At 44.7% G+C, this 18,296-nt stretch overlaps 1 protein-coding gene across 1 annotated transcript; it reads left to right on the top strand.

Annotated features, from left to right (window-relative positions):
• The first annotated feature begins 516 nt into the window (after window positions 1-516).
• On the top strand, window positions 517-6,022 carry LOC135494071 (uncharacterized). The gene is made up of 5 exons (XM_064781820.1): window positions 517-559; window positions 1,284-1,586; window positions 1,785-1,901; window positions 2,577-2,750; window positions 4,805-6,022. Exons 2-5 carry the CDS (start codon window positions 1,284-1,286, stop codon window positions 6,020-6,022), a joined length of 1,812 nt encoding a protein of 603 aa, XP_064637890.1. The 5' UTR covers window positions 517-559.
• Window positions 6,023-18,296: the final 12,274 nt, after the last annotated feature.

The following is an 18,296-nucleotide window of genomic DNA, read 5'->3' as shown; positions in this document are numbered from 1 at the left end:
TCACTCATGCCATGTGGCCGGTAGAATTTCTTGAAACCAACCTTATTGCGTTGGTAGACTTTCCAAAGTCCTCTGGAAAGACAACATACGGCACAAGAGATAAACAGGAAATCCAAGAGCGCTGCGATGTAAAACACCGAATATTTCACACTCACCGGCATCACCAATGAATCCAGGATGACCTTGGTCTTATTGTCACTAATGCAAGTCTCCGCATGGCCGAATTCATCGAATATGGTAACTCCAGTGATAGTCAAAACAGTGACAAAAAACTGAATTGCCAAACATCGTAAGTCGTTTACTTTTGCTTTTGTCCATTTTCGCATCAACGGATGATCGAACAACTCTTGAACGCCATCTTTCTCAAGATCGGTTTCGAGCATGTGCCGCAGGAAGTACGTCGGTGCTAAAAGTCGCCTACTCTCTGGCCCCGGGCCACCATAAGCGTCTTCTATTGTCGAGCATAGTATAAATTGAGCTCCCGGGCCAAGGAGAGACCACTTCGTATTTCGCTTTCGTCGCACTCGGACCGGGCTTTATTCCTTTGGTATTCTTCGGTGTAAGTAGAATTTCTGCCGCTTTTGTGCTCTCGATTTCCTTTGTCCGTATTTCGGCTACGCCTACTGTGTAGTCTCCGCTTTGTGGCCTACGTGCTCTGGCCTCTACTATGCTTCTGTGCTTTCGGATCTTGCTTCTCTTGGATTTGGTGTTCGTCTTTTCCCGTATTTCTCGTTTATGTCTATGTTTTATATGTTCTGTTTGTCTCTGCTTAAATTGTTGGTCCGTGGGTATCAACAAGCCCGTAGGGGTGCAATGTGTAAAGCTTAAATTGTTGGTCCGTGGGTATCAACAAGCCCGTAGGGGTGCAATGTGTAAAGCTTAAATTGTTGGTCCGTGGGTATCAACAAGCCCGTAGGGGTGCAATGTGTAAAGCTTAAATTGTTGGTCCGTGGGTACCAGCAAGCCCGTAGGGGTGCAATGTGTAAGCTTGAGTTGTTGGTCCGTTGGTATCAACGGGCCTGTTGGGGTACGCTGTGTAAAGCTCAAATTGTAGTTCCGTAGGTATCGGCAGGCCCGTGGGGGTGCAGTGTGGCTTGCATAGTTGTTGCCCATGGGGGTGCCATGTATGGAAGTATAGTTCGTGGATGCTCTATCGGCGCGTGGGGTATAAACGTGTCAAAGTTTGTGTCAAGCCATATGCGGCTCCAGTATAGCAGAGTGCGGTTGTTGAGTGCTCAAATATCAGGGGTTTGTTTTGTAATGTATTATTTCTTGTGTTGCAGATGGTTCAGCCGACTACCCTAAAGAAAAAGCATTCCCTGGTGGGGAAAAGTTTGCTGCCGCTGTTCGCACGGTTCAATGGTAGCCCTGATGAGCCCAGAGAGTTGGCTAGGATGGACAAGGATCAACCTTTGGAGAATCTGGATTCCGATGGTATCGCCACAGCCTTCAAGAAACTCACCGGAGAAAACATCGGAGACGTCCTTGCCGCCCTCGGCAAACAAAGTGGAGCTGGAGTGGCTTTATTGCACCATGCAATTGTGCTAGCGAACGAAATCGGCCAGCCAGTAGGGCAGCCCCTTAGGGTAAGTCAATAGCTTCAGTCCTATCGGTTGTGCGGTTAAAGTGGGTGATTATCTGTCGGCTATGTTCATGGTCTCTGGAAATGGTTATGTGAGCATGTGGTATAAGATGCGGCTGGTGTGCTCTGGGTGGTATGATTTCGGATGGGTAGAATGTTATGTTTCGGTGCTTGTGTTATAACAATGGTTTTGCTATTTCAGGACCCGCCCATCACTCCACCGGGTGTTTCGGATGATGTAAGTGAGCCACCGAGGAAGGTGCAGAGGATAGCGTGCCAGGCGACCGTAGCTGATCCAGTGCAGAAGGCAAAGGCGAAGGTGAGGTCCTTGGCATTACATGAAGAGCCCAATGAGTCGTTGATGTTGCTGTACCTGGAGGATTTAGCGGCGGCTGCTACTTCTGTTTCGCATAAGGACATGGAGTTGTTCGACGATTTATATCGTCAGGCAAGGCGTTACCAAGGAAAGGTGGACATGGCTAATGTTATCTTGACGGTGTTGGGTGGTGGTACGGGTGAGCTTATCACCAAGGCCATTAGTAAGTCGCTAAAAAAGGTAGTCGAACCGAAGCCGATTGAAACCGTGAAACCTGAAGAGAGCCCAAACCCAAGCCCGTCCATTCAACATAGGTCACCTTTAACGGATTTGTATAGCCAGGTTGCTGCGGTTGCATCTTTGCAGCAGATGATGAATCCGCTCTTTGATTCCTATAGGGGTGGGGCGTCAAGAGGTGCCCGGCGCGGCAGGGGTAGGGGAACGGATTCCTCTCCTCCAAATAATTATCAATGTTATTTTTGTAACTCACCAGATCATTTTTATCGTGATTGCGATAAAATGAAAGAGGCATCGAAGATGGCAAAAACGAAGTAGGTCCCCTCCCGGAGCATTCTGCTCTAGTGGAGATTTACATCTTCACGTGGGTGGGGGGCCGGGCTTCGCGTCCGTCGGATTTGTCTGCTGCGACTTTTAAAGCTACTGCTCTCTTTGTTTTAGGGTATGGACATTTTGGGTTACGAAATCCAGGATTGGGAATTCCAGATTCCGTTTGATCCGCAGAGAGCAGTAGCATCCAAGCATCTGTCGCCGCAGTGGACAACTCTGGATGGGCGTGAACCTCGGCTTTCCACCCACCAATGCCCGGATTTTGAAAGCGTTATAAATGACGGTGTATGTTTTGATTTGAACGAGCTGCCACTACGAAACCCTGATCATTTTGTAGCAGGTCAAGTTCATCAAAATTTAGATCAATGGCGGGAAGTCATTGGCCATGTTTCTGATACTTGTCCTGTTTCTAGCCAAGTATTATCATGGCTAACAGACGGTGTTAATGTGGATGATTTTTTCAGGCCATTTAAGGGCAACTTTAAAGGTGAATCGTTTGACTCGGATACCCCGCCTTCTCGATACTACCCGAATTCCAACAGTTGTCAGCAGTTTGGGGAGTTTATAGCCTCGGAGCTTCAGCAGCGTGTTAAAACGGGGGCAATGGAATTAGTTGGTCGGGTGGGCGAGTGTCAATTACCATCCATCATCATGCCGCTTACTGTCGAGCCTACAAAACCACGGCTTTGCATAGACAACCGATACTTAAATTTATGGATTAAGGATTCTCCGTTTCAATTGGAAACGCTTAAACATGTTTATAGGCTAGTTGATGAAAATGCGAGAATGGTCTCAACGGATGAGAAATCCGGGTATGATCATGTTCTCCTGTCCCCTTCCAGTTCATCTTACTTTGGCGTACAGTTTGGGGGTTGGGTTTTCCGCTGTAGATCTTTGCCGTTCGGGTGGAAGTCTTCCGCTTATATCTATCAAATGGTTGGGATGGTTGCAACAACGTATTTGCGCACATTTGGCATTCGCAATGCTCAGTATATCGATGATAGATTAGCCGTAGAGGCAGTGTTCTCTACTTCTAGCGTAAAGCATCTTCCAATAGAGGTAATTGCTTATGCTTTGTTGCAGCTATTAACGAGATTGGGTTACACATTTGCAATTCACAAGTGTAAGCTCGACTTTGGGACGTATCTCAAATATTTGGGGTTTATGGTTGATTCAGCTAGATTAGCTTATATTCTCCCGGACTATAAGAAAGTTAGCTTTGGGGCTTTGCGTGATTATATCCTGTCGTGCCAGCAGATCAATATCAAAACGTTGCAAAGATTTTCAGGCAAATGTGTGTCAATGTTGTTGGCAGTTCCAGCAGCTGCTCTCTACACTAGAGAAGTAAATGCGGCAATATCAATGGGCCTAAAAAATAGTAGGGATGTTCAAGTTTCTGGCAAGTTACGCGCTGAAATAGAACATTGGAGATTTTTAGATTCGTGGGGTGGTTGTTTGAAGTGGCGTCGGGAGTCACATAAGCAGATTGTTCTCGCAACAGATGCATCGCTTTTCAAATACGGGGCGGTGGTCACAGAGGGTGAGCATGCGGGTTTGAGCTTTTCTGATTTCTGGGACAAGGATGATAAGCGGCCAATAATTTTAAAAGAAGCTGATGCTTTGTTAAAATCGTTGCAATCCATGCAGCCTGATTTGGTTGGCAAAAGAGTGGATATCTTGACGGATAATAAGCCGCTCATCTTTGCATGGAAAAACCAAGGTTCAAAATCTTCTCCTTTGAATGATTTGTTGAAGCTCATATTTCAATTCGTCTTTCAAAATAGTATAGATTTGAGGCTTTTCTATGTGCCATCTAAGCTCAACCCTGCAGATGCTCCATCTAGATCACTAAGTTCCGATGACATTACGCTCGCAGACGAGGTTTGGACCATTGTCCAAAAGGCATTTGGCCCGCACTCTGTTGATCTCATGGCGCTGGATTCCAACGCCATGTTGGATAATAATCGGTTGTCTCTGCGACATTTTACTCCTTCACCTTCGCCATTTTCATCTGGCATCAATGTTTTTGCTCAGAATGTGGCAAAGGAGGGCAACCCGTACGTTTTTCCACCAGATAATCTTGTATTATCTCTTTTGTCGTTCTTAGCTCAGCAAACAGTGTCTGCTTTGACTATGATTGTTTTGTTAACGCCGGAGGCTTCCATTGCTTTGCCAATCCTCCGTGCATACTCTATCTCTAAGATATGCTTGGGTCAAAAAGGTCAAAAAAGAGTTATTAAGATTCCTTCAAAGCTGGGATATAAGCTTGATGGTGATGGTTTAAAATACCCTTTAATTGCCTATAGGCTTTCTTTTAAAAAGGGTAATTAATTTTTCAGATGGCGAGTCGGCGGCGTCTTTTGTCGGGCATCGATTTGCAGGGCATAAACAATCGTTTGGATATCTTGGATGAGCGACACTTGAACTCCGAAATGGTTAAAAGGAAAACGAGTGAGCAGCTTAGTTTGGAGCATTTTTTCTCATTGTTGCCTTTTCATGTCAATATTCAGTCTTGTACTCCTCAACATCTAAGGCGGTATTTGGTTTGGAGGGATGTGGATGGCAAAACAAAAGTTCATGATGTAAAGTGTCTGTTTTTGGGAGACAAATCGTTATCAACATGTCTTTGCCCGACAAGATTAGCCCATGGTACTCTTATAACCATTGTTCAAAGATTATCAAAAATATTTGAGGAAGAAGGCAGGGGGAAGGAATGGTGTACGAAATCGGAAACCGGAAATCCCGCAAAATCAAATGTCATAAAGCTGTACTTGAAGCAAATTTCGGAAGAGCAGGCTAAGGCCCAGATAGTTCCAAAACAGGCCAAGCCGTTATTTCTCTCTAAATTGGAGAAAATCTCTTCTTACATAGATAACCAGTTGTCTAGGCCAGATATCACTTTGCGTCAGCGTTTCGTTTTGTTTCGAGACCAGGCGTTCTTTAGGTTACAATTTTTTGCGGGTGACAGGGTTTCCGATTTATCGGGCGCTCCTAGTCAATCGGTTAGATATCTTGCTGATAACACTGGCATGGCTGTTTCGCATACATATACGAAAGTCATAAGAGGAGATGGGAGGTGTAACACCTTTGTTATCAAGAGATGTGATAACGCGGCTCTATGCCCCGTAAGCGCACTGGAGCGCTACTCAGCTTGGGCCAAAAGCGCTGGGGTAGATCTTTCGCTAGGTTACCTCTTTAGGCTAGTAAGTGACTCGGGTAAGGTATTAGATCAATGTGTCTCATATGCAGTGATGTATTCCCGCTTGTTGGAGTATTTGACGACGCTCAATATCTACGAGGGGGAGACACCTCATAGTCTCAGGTCGGGTTGTGCCATAACGTTGAAGTTGTCCGGGGCGGCTGACTCCAATTCCCAGACTATGAGGCATGTTGGTTGGTTCAAAGAATCTTCATGCAGTTATTACAGTCGTGAGGATTCTTTGAAAGAGCCGGCGCAGTTGGCTCAGAGGTTAGCTTCGTCACCAGCTTTGTCGGGAAAGATTGAATCTGATTACCAACGCTATTCAACATTTAACACTTTGAATCATGCAATCTAGGTGTCGTTTTGTTAATGTATTGGTCTTGGTTCTGATAATCCATTTCTGTCGAGTGTGTCCATAATTGTATCACTTTTAAGGTAGCGTTTGTAATTGATAAACTCTTGTCAAATGGGTTGAAGGTTTATATTTTCTGTAATTAAAGCGGATAGTATAAAAGTTTCTTCTTCAGTCTATGTAAGTTGTCGTTCCTGCCATCCCATGATACCATGAGCTTTGCCTGTGGACATCCATTTGCTGTTCATGGTTTTGGGTGTTGTGGGGTGATGGGTGATGGGGTGATGGGGTATTGGGGGAAAAAGCTGGAATGGTGATATGGAATGTTTTCGGGAATCCATATCAGGTTGATATTCAGGTTTTCCTCCCAATACTTTCAGCGAGATAATGGAAGACGCTTAGGATGTGTTCACACCATAAGCGTCTTCTATTGTCGAGCGTAGTATAAATTGAGCTCCCGGGCCAAGGAGAGACCACTTCGTATTTCGCTTTCTAGGATCTCTGGGCAGAAGCTTTTGCCCCGTATTCTACGGGGATTGAGCGTATGGCCGTTGGGTGCCATGTTGGTCGCCTCGGCCCCAATTTTATTAGCTTACGTTGTCTTTTGGAACTTTGGGCTGTGGGGATCGGAGGATCCTTTTGCCCACCCCACCCCCCCTTTGCGGTCTTTTATTTTCTCGCCCCTGAGTATCAGGTTGATATTCAGGTTTTCCTCCCAATACTTTCAGCGAGATAATGGAAGACGCTTAGGATGTGTTCAATTCATACTCCGTCAGGTCGTATCTGACTTTCCGAGTGATCAGGGATTCTGACAACACTCTCTTGTGGACACCTACCGTTTCGATAATAACCCCAAGGAGCAAAAAAGTTCCAAGCTTTGCGGCTACTTCCAGCGGGCGGAAACCATCTGCATCCTGAGAATGTAGAAGTTTTTTCTGGTTTTCGCCAGTTTTGGCAAGTTCTAAAATTTTCCAATACACGTTGCAGAGGTCACGTTCCTTCGCTGGTTGAGCAGCTGCCATCCAAACCAGAGCGTGAGCAATATTGTCCCCCTCTGCGTCTTTGGCATACACATCTGCGCCGTGGTCACAAAAGAGTTCGACCATGGCAGTGTCACCATGAACCGCTGCCAAGATCACTGGAAGTGTTCTTCTGAAGCATTTACCACGGTTTCCTTCACTTTCTGCACTCCTAAGCCCAGTTCCCTTGGCATGTTTTATGTCCACAAGCGTCATACTGAGTAATAAGGTGCTCCTCTCGGTAGCATCAGTCAGGAGAGTGTTAGCGTCCACAATATTTCGCTCTTGAATGGCTCCCAGAAGTTTTTTCTGCCATTTATCCAGTTGGTCATTCTCATTGACCGATTCAACATCCATGGTGTCAGCTTTGAGCACACCCGTAGTGCAGTAGTTCGGCGACAAAAACAAAAGTCACAGTTCCAGGCCGACGGTCAAATCCTGGTCCACAAACTGCAGGCCACGGCCTGAGCAGAGCCACCCTTCCTCCGTGATTCTACTGTACCTGACTTTCTCTTCCTGCGTGCATCCAAGGCAAATGCAACCTACCGATACGAGTCCAATATGTACACAGTATGCAAGCGAGTTGTGGTACGACAACCACAGCCCATAATTGGACTGGTACTGGCAACCGATTTGTTTGCTTTGTTTTAGTACAGCAATGTGATTATGTTTGAGGTGTCACGGGTCCATCGTCATCGGTTTCCCGAAACCGCCATTCAAAAACGGGTGCATGTGACGTGAAGCGGAGTTTCCACGTTAACGTGATTTATACCAGGGCCACTCGGGCCACTTGCGGTCATCTGAAGCGTTAACAAATCATGACTCGTTTCATATGCAATGCATCAGGAAGCAGAACGGAATACGGTCTTCCAAGTGTCATAGAGGTATGGTCCTAAATGCGATGAATCATTGTTAGCAATAGTATTAACGTATACCGGGAAGCGTTTTGTGCTAACTTTGCTAAAGGAGAGCTCAAAACGTTATTGAAGCTGGTAAACTTGAAGTTTTGTTTTGAAGTCTCCCGTGACACTGCGGTTTAAATATCATTTAACAGGTGATCTACACGCGTACTAGATCTGTCTGGCTACATTTACACATGAAAAAGTGCTCTCTGGTGACCCAAGAGATGGAAGAGCCGAGATCTTCGAGAGCTAAGTCCAAATTTAGATCTTTGAACAAAATGGCACTGTAAGGAATGGTTGGTCCGATCGCGCTTCAATTCAAACCGGTCGAAAGTACAAAGGTGAGAAAAACGTCAAACTGTAGACCTCTTCATGCGGTAATATTGAAAAGTTTACACCTCGCAGTCGATAACAAATCTCGTTTGTTTCCCTCACATGAACCTCGGCAAGAAATCATCAAGAACCTCGGACGTAAAAGTCGGGTAAAAAGCTACATTTAACCTGGTGACGGCCAATATGATATATCTATGTTGTTCCATCTTTCCTACGACGTCAGAAACTAGTCCTATTAAATAATTAATAAGCAGAATGCTGACTATACGATTTTCTGCTGATTGTCATCATTATTACATTGTATCTCGCCAACTGAACAAACAACATTTTGATGTGTTAATGCATTTGTGTTAGCATTGGTCTCTCATGGGCATCCAATTTTTATTTACTCTCAGTCGATTGTCACAGTTAATCGATAAAGCTGATCACAGCAAACCTCAGGAATGTTGACAATGTCACTGACCTTTCGCATCAACATTGCGTTTCTTTGCCCTTGCCCGTTTAGGACATACCGACCTCCTGAAAAGCTTTTCCGTGAGGGAGGGGGGGGGGGGGGGGATGTTATGAAGATAACTCTGATGTTAAAGTGTGTACTCATCGCAGTCAATAAAAAACTTCTTTTGCTTGGATTGCAAAAACTTCGGCAGAAGTTCATGGGAACCCTCGCGCATTACAGTCCAGAAGAAGGCTGCGTTTACCCGTGTGACGGACAATATGATCTTTTTATGATGTTCCGTTCTTCCAACTATGTCCGAAAACAGGGCAATCAAGTAATTCATAAGTATGATAGAGAGTACAATAACGATATGTGCGTGCATAATCATGGTGATTCCTGAATTGCTTCCACTCGAAACTTCGCGATAATTTATCATGTTCAGCATGGTCATAAATGTAGAATAGTAACAGTCAAGAGAATATCCAACTTGATCCAAACAATAGTATATGGAAATGGATCGAAGGGCCTCAGCCGAAGCAATGAAAAACATCAGGAATACGACACTAAAACTGAAAAATGCTATAAAACAGCGAAACACCCCAATCACGACGTGGCCAATCCGGGGTAGAATTTGGACGTTGTAAAGCATGGTCCACCACAGCCATATCTGAAGATTGCAGCGATTAAAAAACATGAAATATCCAATCGACCCTTGCGACCAGTTCTGCACGGTCAGCATTATAACGGCGTGGAGCAGCAATGCCACTGTCTTCAAATTGTAAATAGTCGCAAAATAGAGTTCATTGACGACGAGGTCGGCTCCTCGATTCATAAAACCTGGCTTGTTTAACACTTTATGAAAACCTACTCGGTGTCGGTTATATACTTTCCAGAGTCCCCTAAAAAATCCTGCTGTGGTCAAAGGCACCAAAACCAGATCCATAAACGCTGCAAGATAGAACACGGACCTTTTCACGGATGCCACCCCGTTCGAGGTCGAATTGAACGAGGTCGAATTTCTAGGGATGCAGGTTTGCGCGTGGCCGAATTCGTCTATCAGCGTTACACCAATAATGGCTAATATATTGCTAAGGAAGAAAACTAGCAGAATCCTTCGAGAAAATGTGCTTCCTTTTATCCACGTTTGCATAAGCGGATGGTCGAACCATTCGCGTACTCCCTCTTTGTCGAGATCCGTCTCAAGCATGCGACTGAGGAACTGTGGTGGTGCCAACAGTCGTCTACTCTCTGGCCCTGGGCATTCGTATTCCGTCAGATCGTACCTGACCCTCCGAGCGATCGGAGACTTCGACAGCACTGTCCTGTAGACACCTTCCGTTTCGATAATCGCACGCAGGAGCAGAAATGTCGCGAGCTTAGCAGCTAGCTCCAATGGGCGCAATCCTTCCGCATCCTCAGAAAGAAGCAGTTTTCTCTTGTTTGGGACGGTATCGGAAAGTTCTAGGAGATAACCATAGACGTTACAGAGATCACGTTCTTTCTCGGGTTGTAAAGCTGCAACCCAAACCAATGCGTGAACAATATTATCCCCTTCTCCCTCCTTTGCGTACAAATCCGCGCCGTTGCTAAGGAAGAGTTCGACCATAGCAGTGTCACAATGAATCGCTGCCACAATGACTGGAAGTGTAAATCTAAAGCAATCTGAACCATAACTTTGCTCGTCTTGTATCTTGTTCGATCTTCCTCTCTTTTCTTGCTTTACCAGTGGTTCATTGAGGATTGAAGACCTTCCTACCGGTGCATCAGACAAAATATTCCTTGCATTCGCAATACTCCTCTGTTGAATTGCCTCCAGGAGTTTTGCCTTCCACGATTCTACACGATGGCCATCTTCATTGATACACTTGCTCTCTAATGAGACAACTGGGGAGACGGCCATGCTGCGGATTTGGGTAATCGCTTGGGACCAAACATACAACAAATTGAGGCTACCTTACCCGGTGCATGTTACACATCCTGGACACTAACTGAATTCGGTTTGAAGTCCTTCGTCAGTCTCATAAATCTTCCAGCCACGAAGCGTGAATGATGACTGAGAGAAATTACATGTATATCGATCATCACCACGACTAAAATATCATCTCTTCCTCTATCGCCTTTTATCAAACCGCTATGAGCCGTGAAACTAAATAAATGCAACTGTTCGACTGCTGCTTCCATATATCTCCGACTTGGATATGCATTTGTCCAGGGAATTTGTCATGATGTCGATCGCCAACCCCAATCATCACGTGATGGATGTTGACCAATCACGCCCCTTCATCCACGTCATAGCCTTGCGAGGTTCCACAGTAACAGTCAAGGTACATAATTTTGCGATGGCGGTCGTTGTGCATGTTTATTTCAGAGCAATGTTTTGTTGCGAGTATAGTTGCAGTGGTAAGTGTCTTGTACCAGGCAATTTAAACCCGCCTATATTTTAACTTTTGTTGGTGACGTGAAACAGCAATCAGGATATTGACCAAATTCTGTGAGATTTTGTTTGATTTCAACTAAGCAAATGAATTATGTTGATGGCAATAATGCATTAGCGATAGCATTGTTCTCGATCTCATGGGGAGGTTGGTTTACTGTCACTTTGATGTGTACAGTCAAACAAGAGCGATATAGAAATACAATGTACATGTATTGATATCTAATGGCACACTAAATGTCACCCTCATCAGCCTCTCACAGAAGAGCCGAGTCGTAGTTCAATGGAGATACCTGGCCCCTGTGGCATCCCGGGAAACGACAAAGCCAATGTATTAGCCAAGGTGTGATGGCCTTGAATTATTCACAGCGTGTGATGACCTAAAATCAGACACGAATGTGTGATGATCTCAAAACCAGTCAGGCGGTTTATCAGTGATATTCCTCGTACGTGACAAGTTGTGACTACCTAAAATGCTTCATCTTTTAAAGAATGGTCGTATCACGACGTAACAATATAAACTCGTCCAAATCGATAACAAATCTCCTTTTCTTGTCGCACAAAAACCTCGGTAACAAATCGTAAAGGCCCTCGAACATTACAGTTAGCTCGAAAGCAGTGTTGAGCCTCGTGATGGCCAAAATGATTTTTTTATGATGTTCTACCTTCCCGACGATGTCCGAAAATAAAGCTATCAAATAATTGATTAGCGTAATTGCAAGTATGCAGACGATTGTTGTGTGTATGGCTATGATGATAGCTGGGGTGCTTCCGCGTGATGAATCCCAAGGATTTGCCATGTTCAGCATGGTCAAAAAGGTAAAATAGTGACTGTCAATAGAATATCCAATTTGATCCAAACAATAGTATGTGGAAATGGACCGTAACGCCTCGGCGATGCCAAAGAAGATGATGTAGAATTCAAAATCGAACGTAACAAATGCCGTCAAACAACGCCTCACCCCTATCACGATGTGGCCAATCCTGGTTAGAAGTTTGACGTAGAAAAGGAGCGTCCACCACAAAGCGAGCTGAATGAGGCAGCGATTCGCGAGCATGATATATCCGAGTGTCCCCTGCATCCAGTTCGACACAGTCAGTGTCATCACGACGTGAAACAGCAATAATAATGACTTCAAACAGCAAACAGCCCAGAAAGTAGCTTCATTTACAACGAGTTGGCTCTCTTCACTCATGCCATGTGGCCGGTAGAATTTCTTGAAACCAACTTTATTGCGTTGGTAGACTTTCCAAAGTCCTCTGGAATGACAACATAAGGCACAAGAGATAAACAGGAAATCCAAGAGCGCTGCGATGTAAAACACCGAATATTTCACACTCACCGGCATCACCAATGAATCCGGGATGACCTTGGTCTTATTGTCACTAATGCAAGTCTCCGCATGGCCGAAGTCATCGAATATGGTAACTCCAGTGATAGTCAAAACAGTGACAAAAAACTGAATTGCCAAACATCGTAAGTCGTTTACTTTTGCTTTTGTCCATTTTCGCATCAACGGATGATCGAACAACTCTTGAACGCCATCTTTCTCAAGATCGGTTTCGAGCATGTGCCGCAGGAAGTACGTCGGTGCTAAAAGTCGCCTACTCTCTGGCCCCGGGCATTCATACTCCGTCAGGTCGTATCTGACTTTCCGAGTGATCAGGGATTCTGACATTACTCTCTTGTGGACACCTACTGTTTCGATAATAACCCCAAGGAGCAAAAAAGTTCCAAGCTTCGCGGCTACTTCCAGCGGGCGGAAACCATCTGCATCCTGAGAATGTAGAAGTTTTTTCTGGTTTTCGCCAGTTTTGGCAAGTTCTAAAATTTTCCAATACACGTTGCAGAGGTCACGTTCCTTCGCTGGTTGAGCAGCTGCCATCCAAACCAGAGCGTGAGCAATATTGTCCCCCTCTGCGTCTTTGGCATACACATCTGCGCCGTGGTCACAAAAGAGTTCGACCATGGCAGTGTCACCATGAACCGCTGCCAAGATCACTGGAAGTGTTCTTCTGAAGCATTTACCACGGTTTCCTTCACTTTCTGCACTCCTAAGCCCAGTTCCCTTGGCATGTTTTATGTCCACAAGCGTCATACTGAGTAATAAGGTGCTCCTCTCGGTAGCATCAGTCAGGAGAGTGTTAGCGTCCACAATATTTCGCTCTTGAATGGCTCCCAGAAGTTTTTTCTGCCATTTATCCAGTTGGTCATTCTCATTGACCGATTCAACATCCATTGTGTCAGCTTTGAGCACACCCGTAGTGCAGTAGTTCGGCGACAAAAACAAAAGTCACAGTTCCAGGCCGATGATCAAATCCTGGTCCACAAACTGCAGGCCACGGCCTGAGCAGAGCCACTCTTCCTCCGTTATTCTACTGTACCTGACTTTCTCTTCCTACGTGCATTAAAGGCAAGTGCAACCTACCGATACGAGTCCAATATGTACACAGTATTCAAGCGAGTTGTGGTACGACAGATACAGCCTAGAATTCGACTGATACTGGCAACCGATTTGTTTGCGTTGTTTTAGTACAGCAATGTGATTATGTTTGAGGTGTCACGGGTCCATCGTAATCGGTTTCCCGAAACCGCCATTCAAAAACGGGTGCATGTGACGTGAAGCGGAGTTTCCACGTTAACGTGACTTATACTGGGGCCACTCGGGCCACTTGCGGTCATCTGAAGCGTTAAGAAATCATGACTCGTTGCATATGCAATGCATCAGGAAGCAGAACCGAATACGGTCTTCCAAGTGTCATAGAGGTATGGTACTTAATGCGATGAATCATTGTTAGCAAGAGTATTAACCTATACCGGGAAGCGTTTTGTGCTTACTTTGCTCAAGGAGAGCTCAAAACGTTATTGAAGCGGGTAAACTTGAAGTTTTGTTTTGAAGTCTCCCGTGACACTGCGGTTTAAATATCATTTGACAGGTGATCTACTCGCGTACTAGATCTGTCTGGCTACATTTACACATGAAAAAGTGCTCTCTGGTGACCCAAGAGATGGAAGAGCCGACATCTTCGAGAGCTAAGTCCAAATTTAGATCTTTGAACAAAATTGCACTGTAAGGAATGGTTGGTCCGATCGCGCTTCATTTCAAACCGGTCGAAAGTACAAAGGTGAGAAAAACGTCAAACTGTAGACCTCTTCATGCGGTAATATTGAATAGTTTACACCTCGCAGTCGATAACAAATCTTGTTTGTTTCCCTCACATGAACCTCGGCAAGAAATCATCAAGAACCTCGGACGTAAAAGTCGGGTAAAAAGCTGCATTTAACCTGGTGACGGCCAATATGATATACATATGTATCTATGTTGTTCCATCCTTCCTACGACGTCAGAAACTAGTCCTATTAAATAATTAATAAGCAGAATGCTGACTATACGATTTTCTGCTAATTGTCATCATTATTACATTGTATCTCGCCAACTGAACAAACAACATTTTGATGTGTTAATGCATTTGTGTAAGCATTGGTCTCTCATGGGTATCCAATTTTTATTTACTCTCAGTCGATTGTCACAGTTAACCGATAAAGCTGATCACAGCAAACATCTGGAATGTTGACAATGTCACTGATGACCTTTCGCATCAACTTTGCGTTTCTTTGCCCTTGCCCGTTTAGGACGTACCGACCTCCTGAAAAGCTTTTCCGTGAAAGGGGGGTGGGGGGGGGGGGGTGATGTTATGAAGATAACTCTGATGTTAAAGTGTGTACTCATCGCAGTCAATAAAAAACTTCTTTTCCTTGGATTGCAAAAGCTTCGGCAGAAGGTCATGGGAACCCTCGCGTATTACAGTCCAGAAGAAGGCTGCGTTTACCCGGATGACGGACAATATGATCTTTTTATGATGTTCCGTTCTTCCAACTATGTCCGAAAACAGGGCAATCAAGTAATTCATAAGTATGATAGAGAGTACAATAACGATATGTGCGTGCATAATCATGGTGATTCCTGAATTGCTTCCACTCGAAACTTCGCGATAATTTATCATGTTCAACATGGTCATAAATGTAGAATAGTAACAGTCAAGAGAATATCCAACTTGATCCAAACAATAGTATATGGAAATGGATCGAAGGGCCTCAGCCGAAGCAATGAAAAACATCAGGAATACGACACTAAAACTGAAAAATGCTATAAAACAGCGAAACACCCCAATCACGACGTGGCCAATCCGGGGTAGAATTTGGACGTTGTAAAGCATGGTCCACCACAGCCATATCTGAAGATTGCAGCGATTTAAAACCATGAAATATCCAATCGACCCTTGCGACCAGTTCTGCACGGTCAGCATTATAACGGCGTGGAGCAGCAATGCCACTGTCTTCAAATTGTAAATAGTCGCAAAATAGAGTTCATTGACGACGGGGTGGGCTCCTCGATTCATAAAACCTGGCTTGTTTAACACTTTAGGAAAACCTACTCGGTGTCGGTTATATTCTTTCCAGAGTCCCCTAAAAAATCCTGCTGTGGTCAAAGGAACCAAAACCAGATCCATAAACGCTGCAAGATAGAACACGGACCTTTTCACGGATGCCACCCCGTTCGAGGTCGAATTGAACGAGGTCGAATTTTTAGGGATGCAGGTTTGCGCGTGGCCGAATTCGTCTATCAGCGTAACACCAATAATGGCTAATATATTGCTAAGGAAGAAAACTAGCAGAATCCGTTGAGAAAATGTGCTTCCTTTTATCCACGTTTGCATAAGCGGATGGTCGAACCATTCGCGTACTCCCTCTTTGTCGAGATCCGTCTCAAGCATGCGACTGAGGAACTGTGGTGGTGCCAAAAGCCGTCTACTCTCTAGCCCTGGGCATTCGTATTCCGTCAGATCGTACCTGACCCTCCGAGCGATCGGAGACTTCGACAGCACTGTCCTGTAGACACCTTCCGTTTCGATAATCGCACGCAAGAGCAGAAATGTCGCGAGTTTAGCAGCTAGCTCCAATGGGCGCAATCCTTCCGCATCATCAGAAAGAAGCAGTTTTCTCTTGTTTGGGACGGTATCGGAAAGTTCTAGGAGATAACCATAGACGTTACAGAGATCACGTTCTTTCTCGGGTTGTAAAGCTGCAACCCAAACCAATGCGTGAACAATATTATCCCCTTCTCCCTCCTTTGCGTACAAATCCGCGCCGTTGCTAAGGAAGAGTTCGACCATAGCAGTGTCACAATGAATCGCTGCCACAATGACTGGAAGTGTAAATCTGAAGCAATCTGAACCATAACTTTGCTCGTCTTGTATCTTGTTCGATCTTCCTCTCTTTTCTTGCTTTACCAGTGGCTCATTGAGGATTGAAGACCTTCCTACCGGTGCATCAGACAAAATATTCCTTGCATTCGCAATACTCCTCTGTTGAATTGCCTCCAGGAGTTTTGCCTTCCACGATTCTACACGATGGCCATCTTCATTGATACACTTGCTCTCTAATGAGACAACTGGGGAGACGGCCATGCTGCGGATTTGGGTAATCGCCTGGGACCAAACATACAACAAATTGAGGCTACCTTACCGGGTGCATGTTACACATCCCGGACACTAACTGAATTCGGATTGAAGTCCTTCGTCAGTCTTGTAAATCTTCCAGCCACGAAGCGTGAATGATGACTGAGAGAAATTATATCGATCATCACCACGACTAAAATATTATCTCTTCCTCTATCGCCTTTTATCAGCCCGCTATGAGCCGTGAAACTAAATAAATGCAACTTGTTCGACTGCTGCTTCCATATATCTCCGACTTGGATATGTATTTGTCCAGGAAATTTGTCATGATGGCGTTCGCCGACCCCAACCATCACGTGATGGATGTTGATCAATCACACCTCTTCATCCACGTCATACCCTTGCGAGGTTCCACAGTAACAGTCAAGGTACATAATGTTGCGATGGCGGTCGTTGTGTATTTATTTCAGAGCAATGTTTTGTTGCGAGTATAGTTGCAGTGGTAAGTGTCATGCAATTTAAACCCGCCTATATTTTAACTTTGTTGGTGACGTGAAACAGCACTCAGGATATTGATCAAATTCTGTGAGATTTGTTTGATTTCAACTAAGCAAATGAATTGTGTTGATGGAAATAATGCATTAGCGATAGCATTGTTCTCGATCTCATGGGGAGGTTGGTTTACTGTCACTTTGATGTGTACAATCAAACAAGAGCGATAAAGAAATACAATGTATTGATATCTAATGGCACGCTAAATGTCACCCTCATCAGCCTCTCACAGAAGAGCCGAGTCGTAGTTCAATGAAGATACCTGGCCCCTGTGGCATCCCGGGAAACGACAAAGCCAATCTATTTGCCACGGTGTGATGGCCTTGAATTATTCACAGCGTGTGATGACCTAAAATCAGACACGAAGGTGTGATGATCTCAAAACCAGTCAGGCGGTTTATCAGTGATATTCCTCGTACGTGACAAGTTGTGACTACCTAAAGTGCTTCATCTTTTAAAGAATGGTCGTATCACGACGTAATTATATAAACTCGTCCAAATCGATAACAAATCTCCTTTTCTTGTCGCGCAAAAACCTCGGTAACAAATCGTAAAGGCCCTCGAACATTACAGTTAGCTCGAAAGCAGTGTTGAGCCTCGTGATGGCCAAAATGATTTTTTTATGATGTTCTACCTTCCCGACGATGTCCGAAAATAAAGCTATCAAATAATTGATTAGCGTAATTGCAAGTATGCAGACGATTGTTGTGTGTATGGCTATGATGATAGCTGGGGTGCTTCCGCGTGATGAATCCCAAGGATTTGCCATGTTCAGCATGGTCAAAAAGGTAAAATAGTGACTGTCAATAGAATATCCAATTTGATCCAAACAATAGTATGTGGAAATGGACCGTAACGCCTCGGCGATGCCAAAGAAGATGATGTAGAATACAAAATCGAACGTCACAAATGCCGTCAAACAACGCCTCACCCCTATCACGATGTGGCCAATCCTGGGTAGAAGTTTGACGTAGAAAAGGAGCGTCCACCACAAAGCGAGCTGAATGAGGCAGCGATTCGCGAGCATGATATATCCGAGTGTCCCCTGCATCCAGTTCGACACAGTCAGTGTCATCACGACGTGAAACAGCAATAATAATGACTTCAAACAGCAAACAGCCCAGAAAGTAGCTTCATTTAC

This window comes from Lineus longissimus, chromosome 9 (genome assembly GCF_910592395.1).
Source record: "Lineus longissimus chromosome 9, tnLinLong1.2, whole genome shotgun sequence".
NCBI lineage: Eukaryota > Metazoa > Nemertea > Pilidiophora > Heteronemertea > Lineidae > Lineus > Lineus longissimus.
Note: the sequence above shows the minus strand (reverse complement) of the source record. Positions and strands in the feature narration are given on the sequence as shown.

What these genes read in the sequence shown, in the direction of transcription:
- LOC135494071 (XM_064781820.1), top strand. Translation starts at nt 1,284, where the DNA reads ATGGTTCAGCCGACTACCCTAAAGAAAAAGCATTCCCTGGTGGGGAAA. An exon ending in CAGTAGGGCAGCCCCTTAGG is followed by an intron (nt 1,587 to 1,784) that starts GTAAGTCAATAG and finishes TTGCTATTTCAG; the next exon opens with GACCCGCCCATCACTCCACC. An exon ending in TGCAGAAGGCAAAGGCGAAG is followed by an intron (nt 1,902 to 2,576) that starts GTGAGGTCCTTG and finishes TCTTTGTTTTAG; the next exon opens with GGTATGGACATTTTGGGTTA.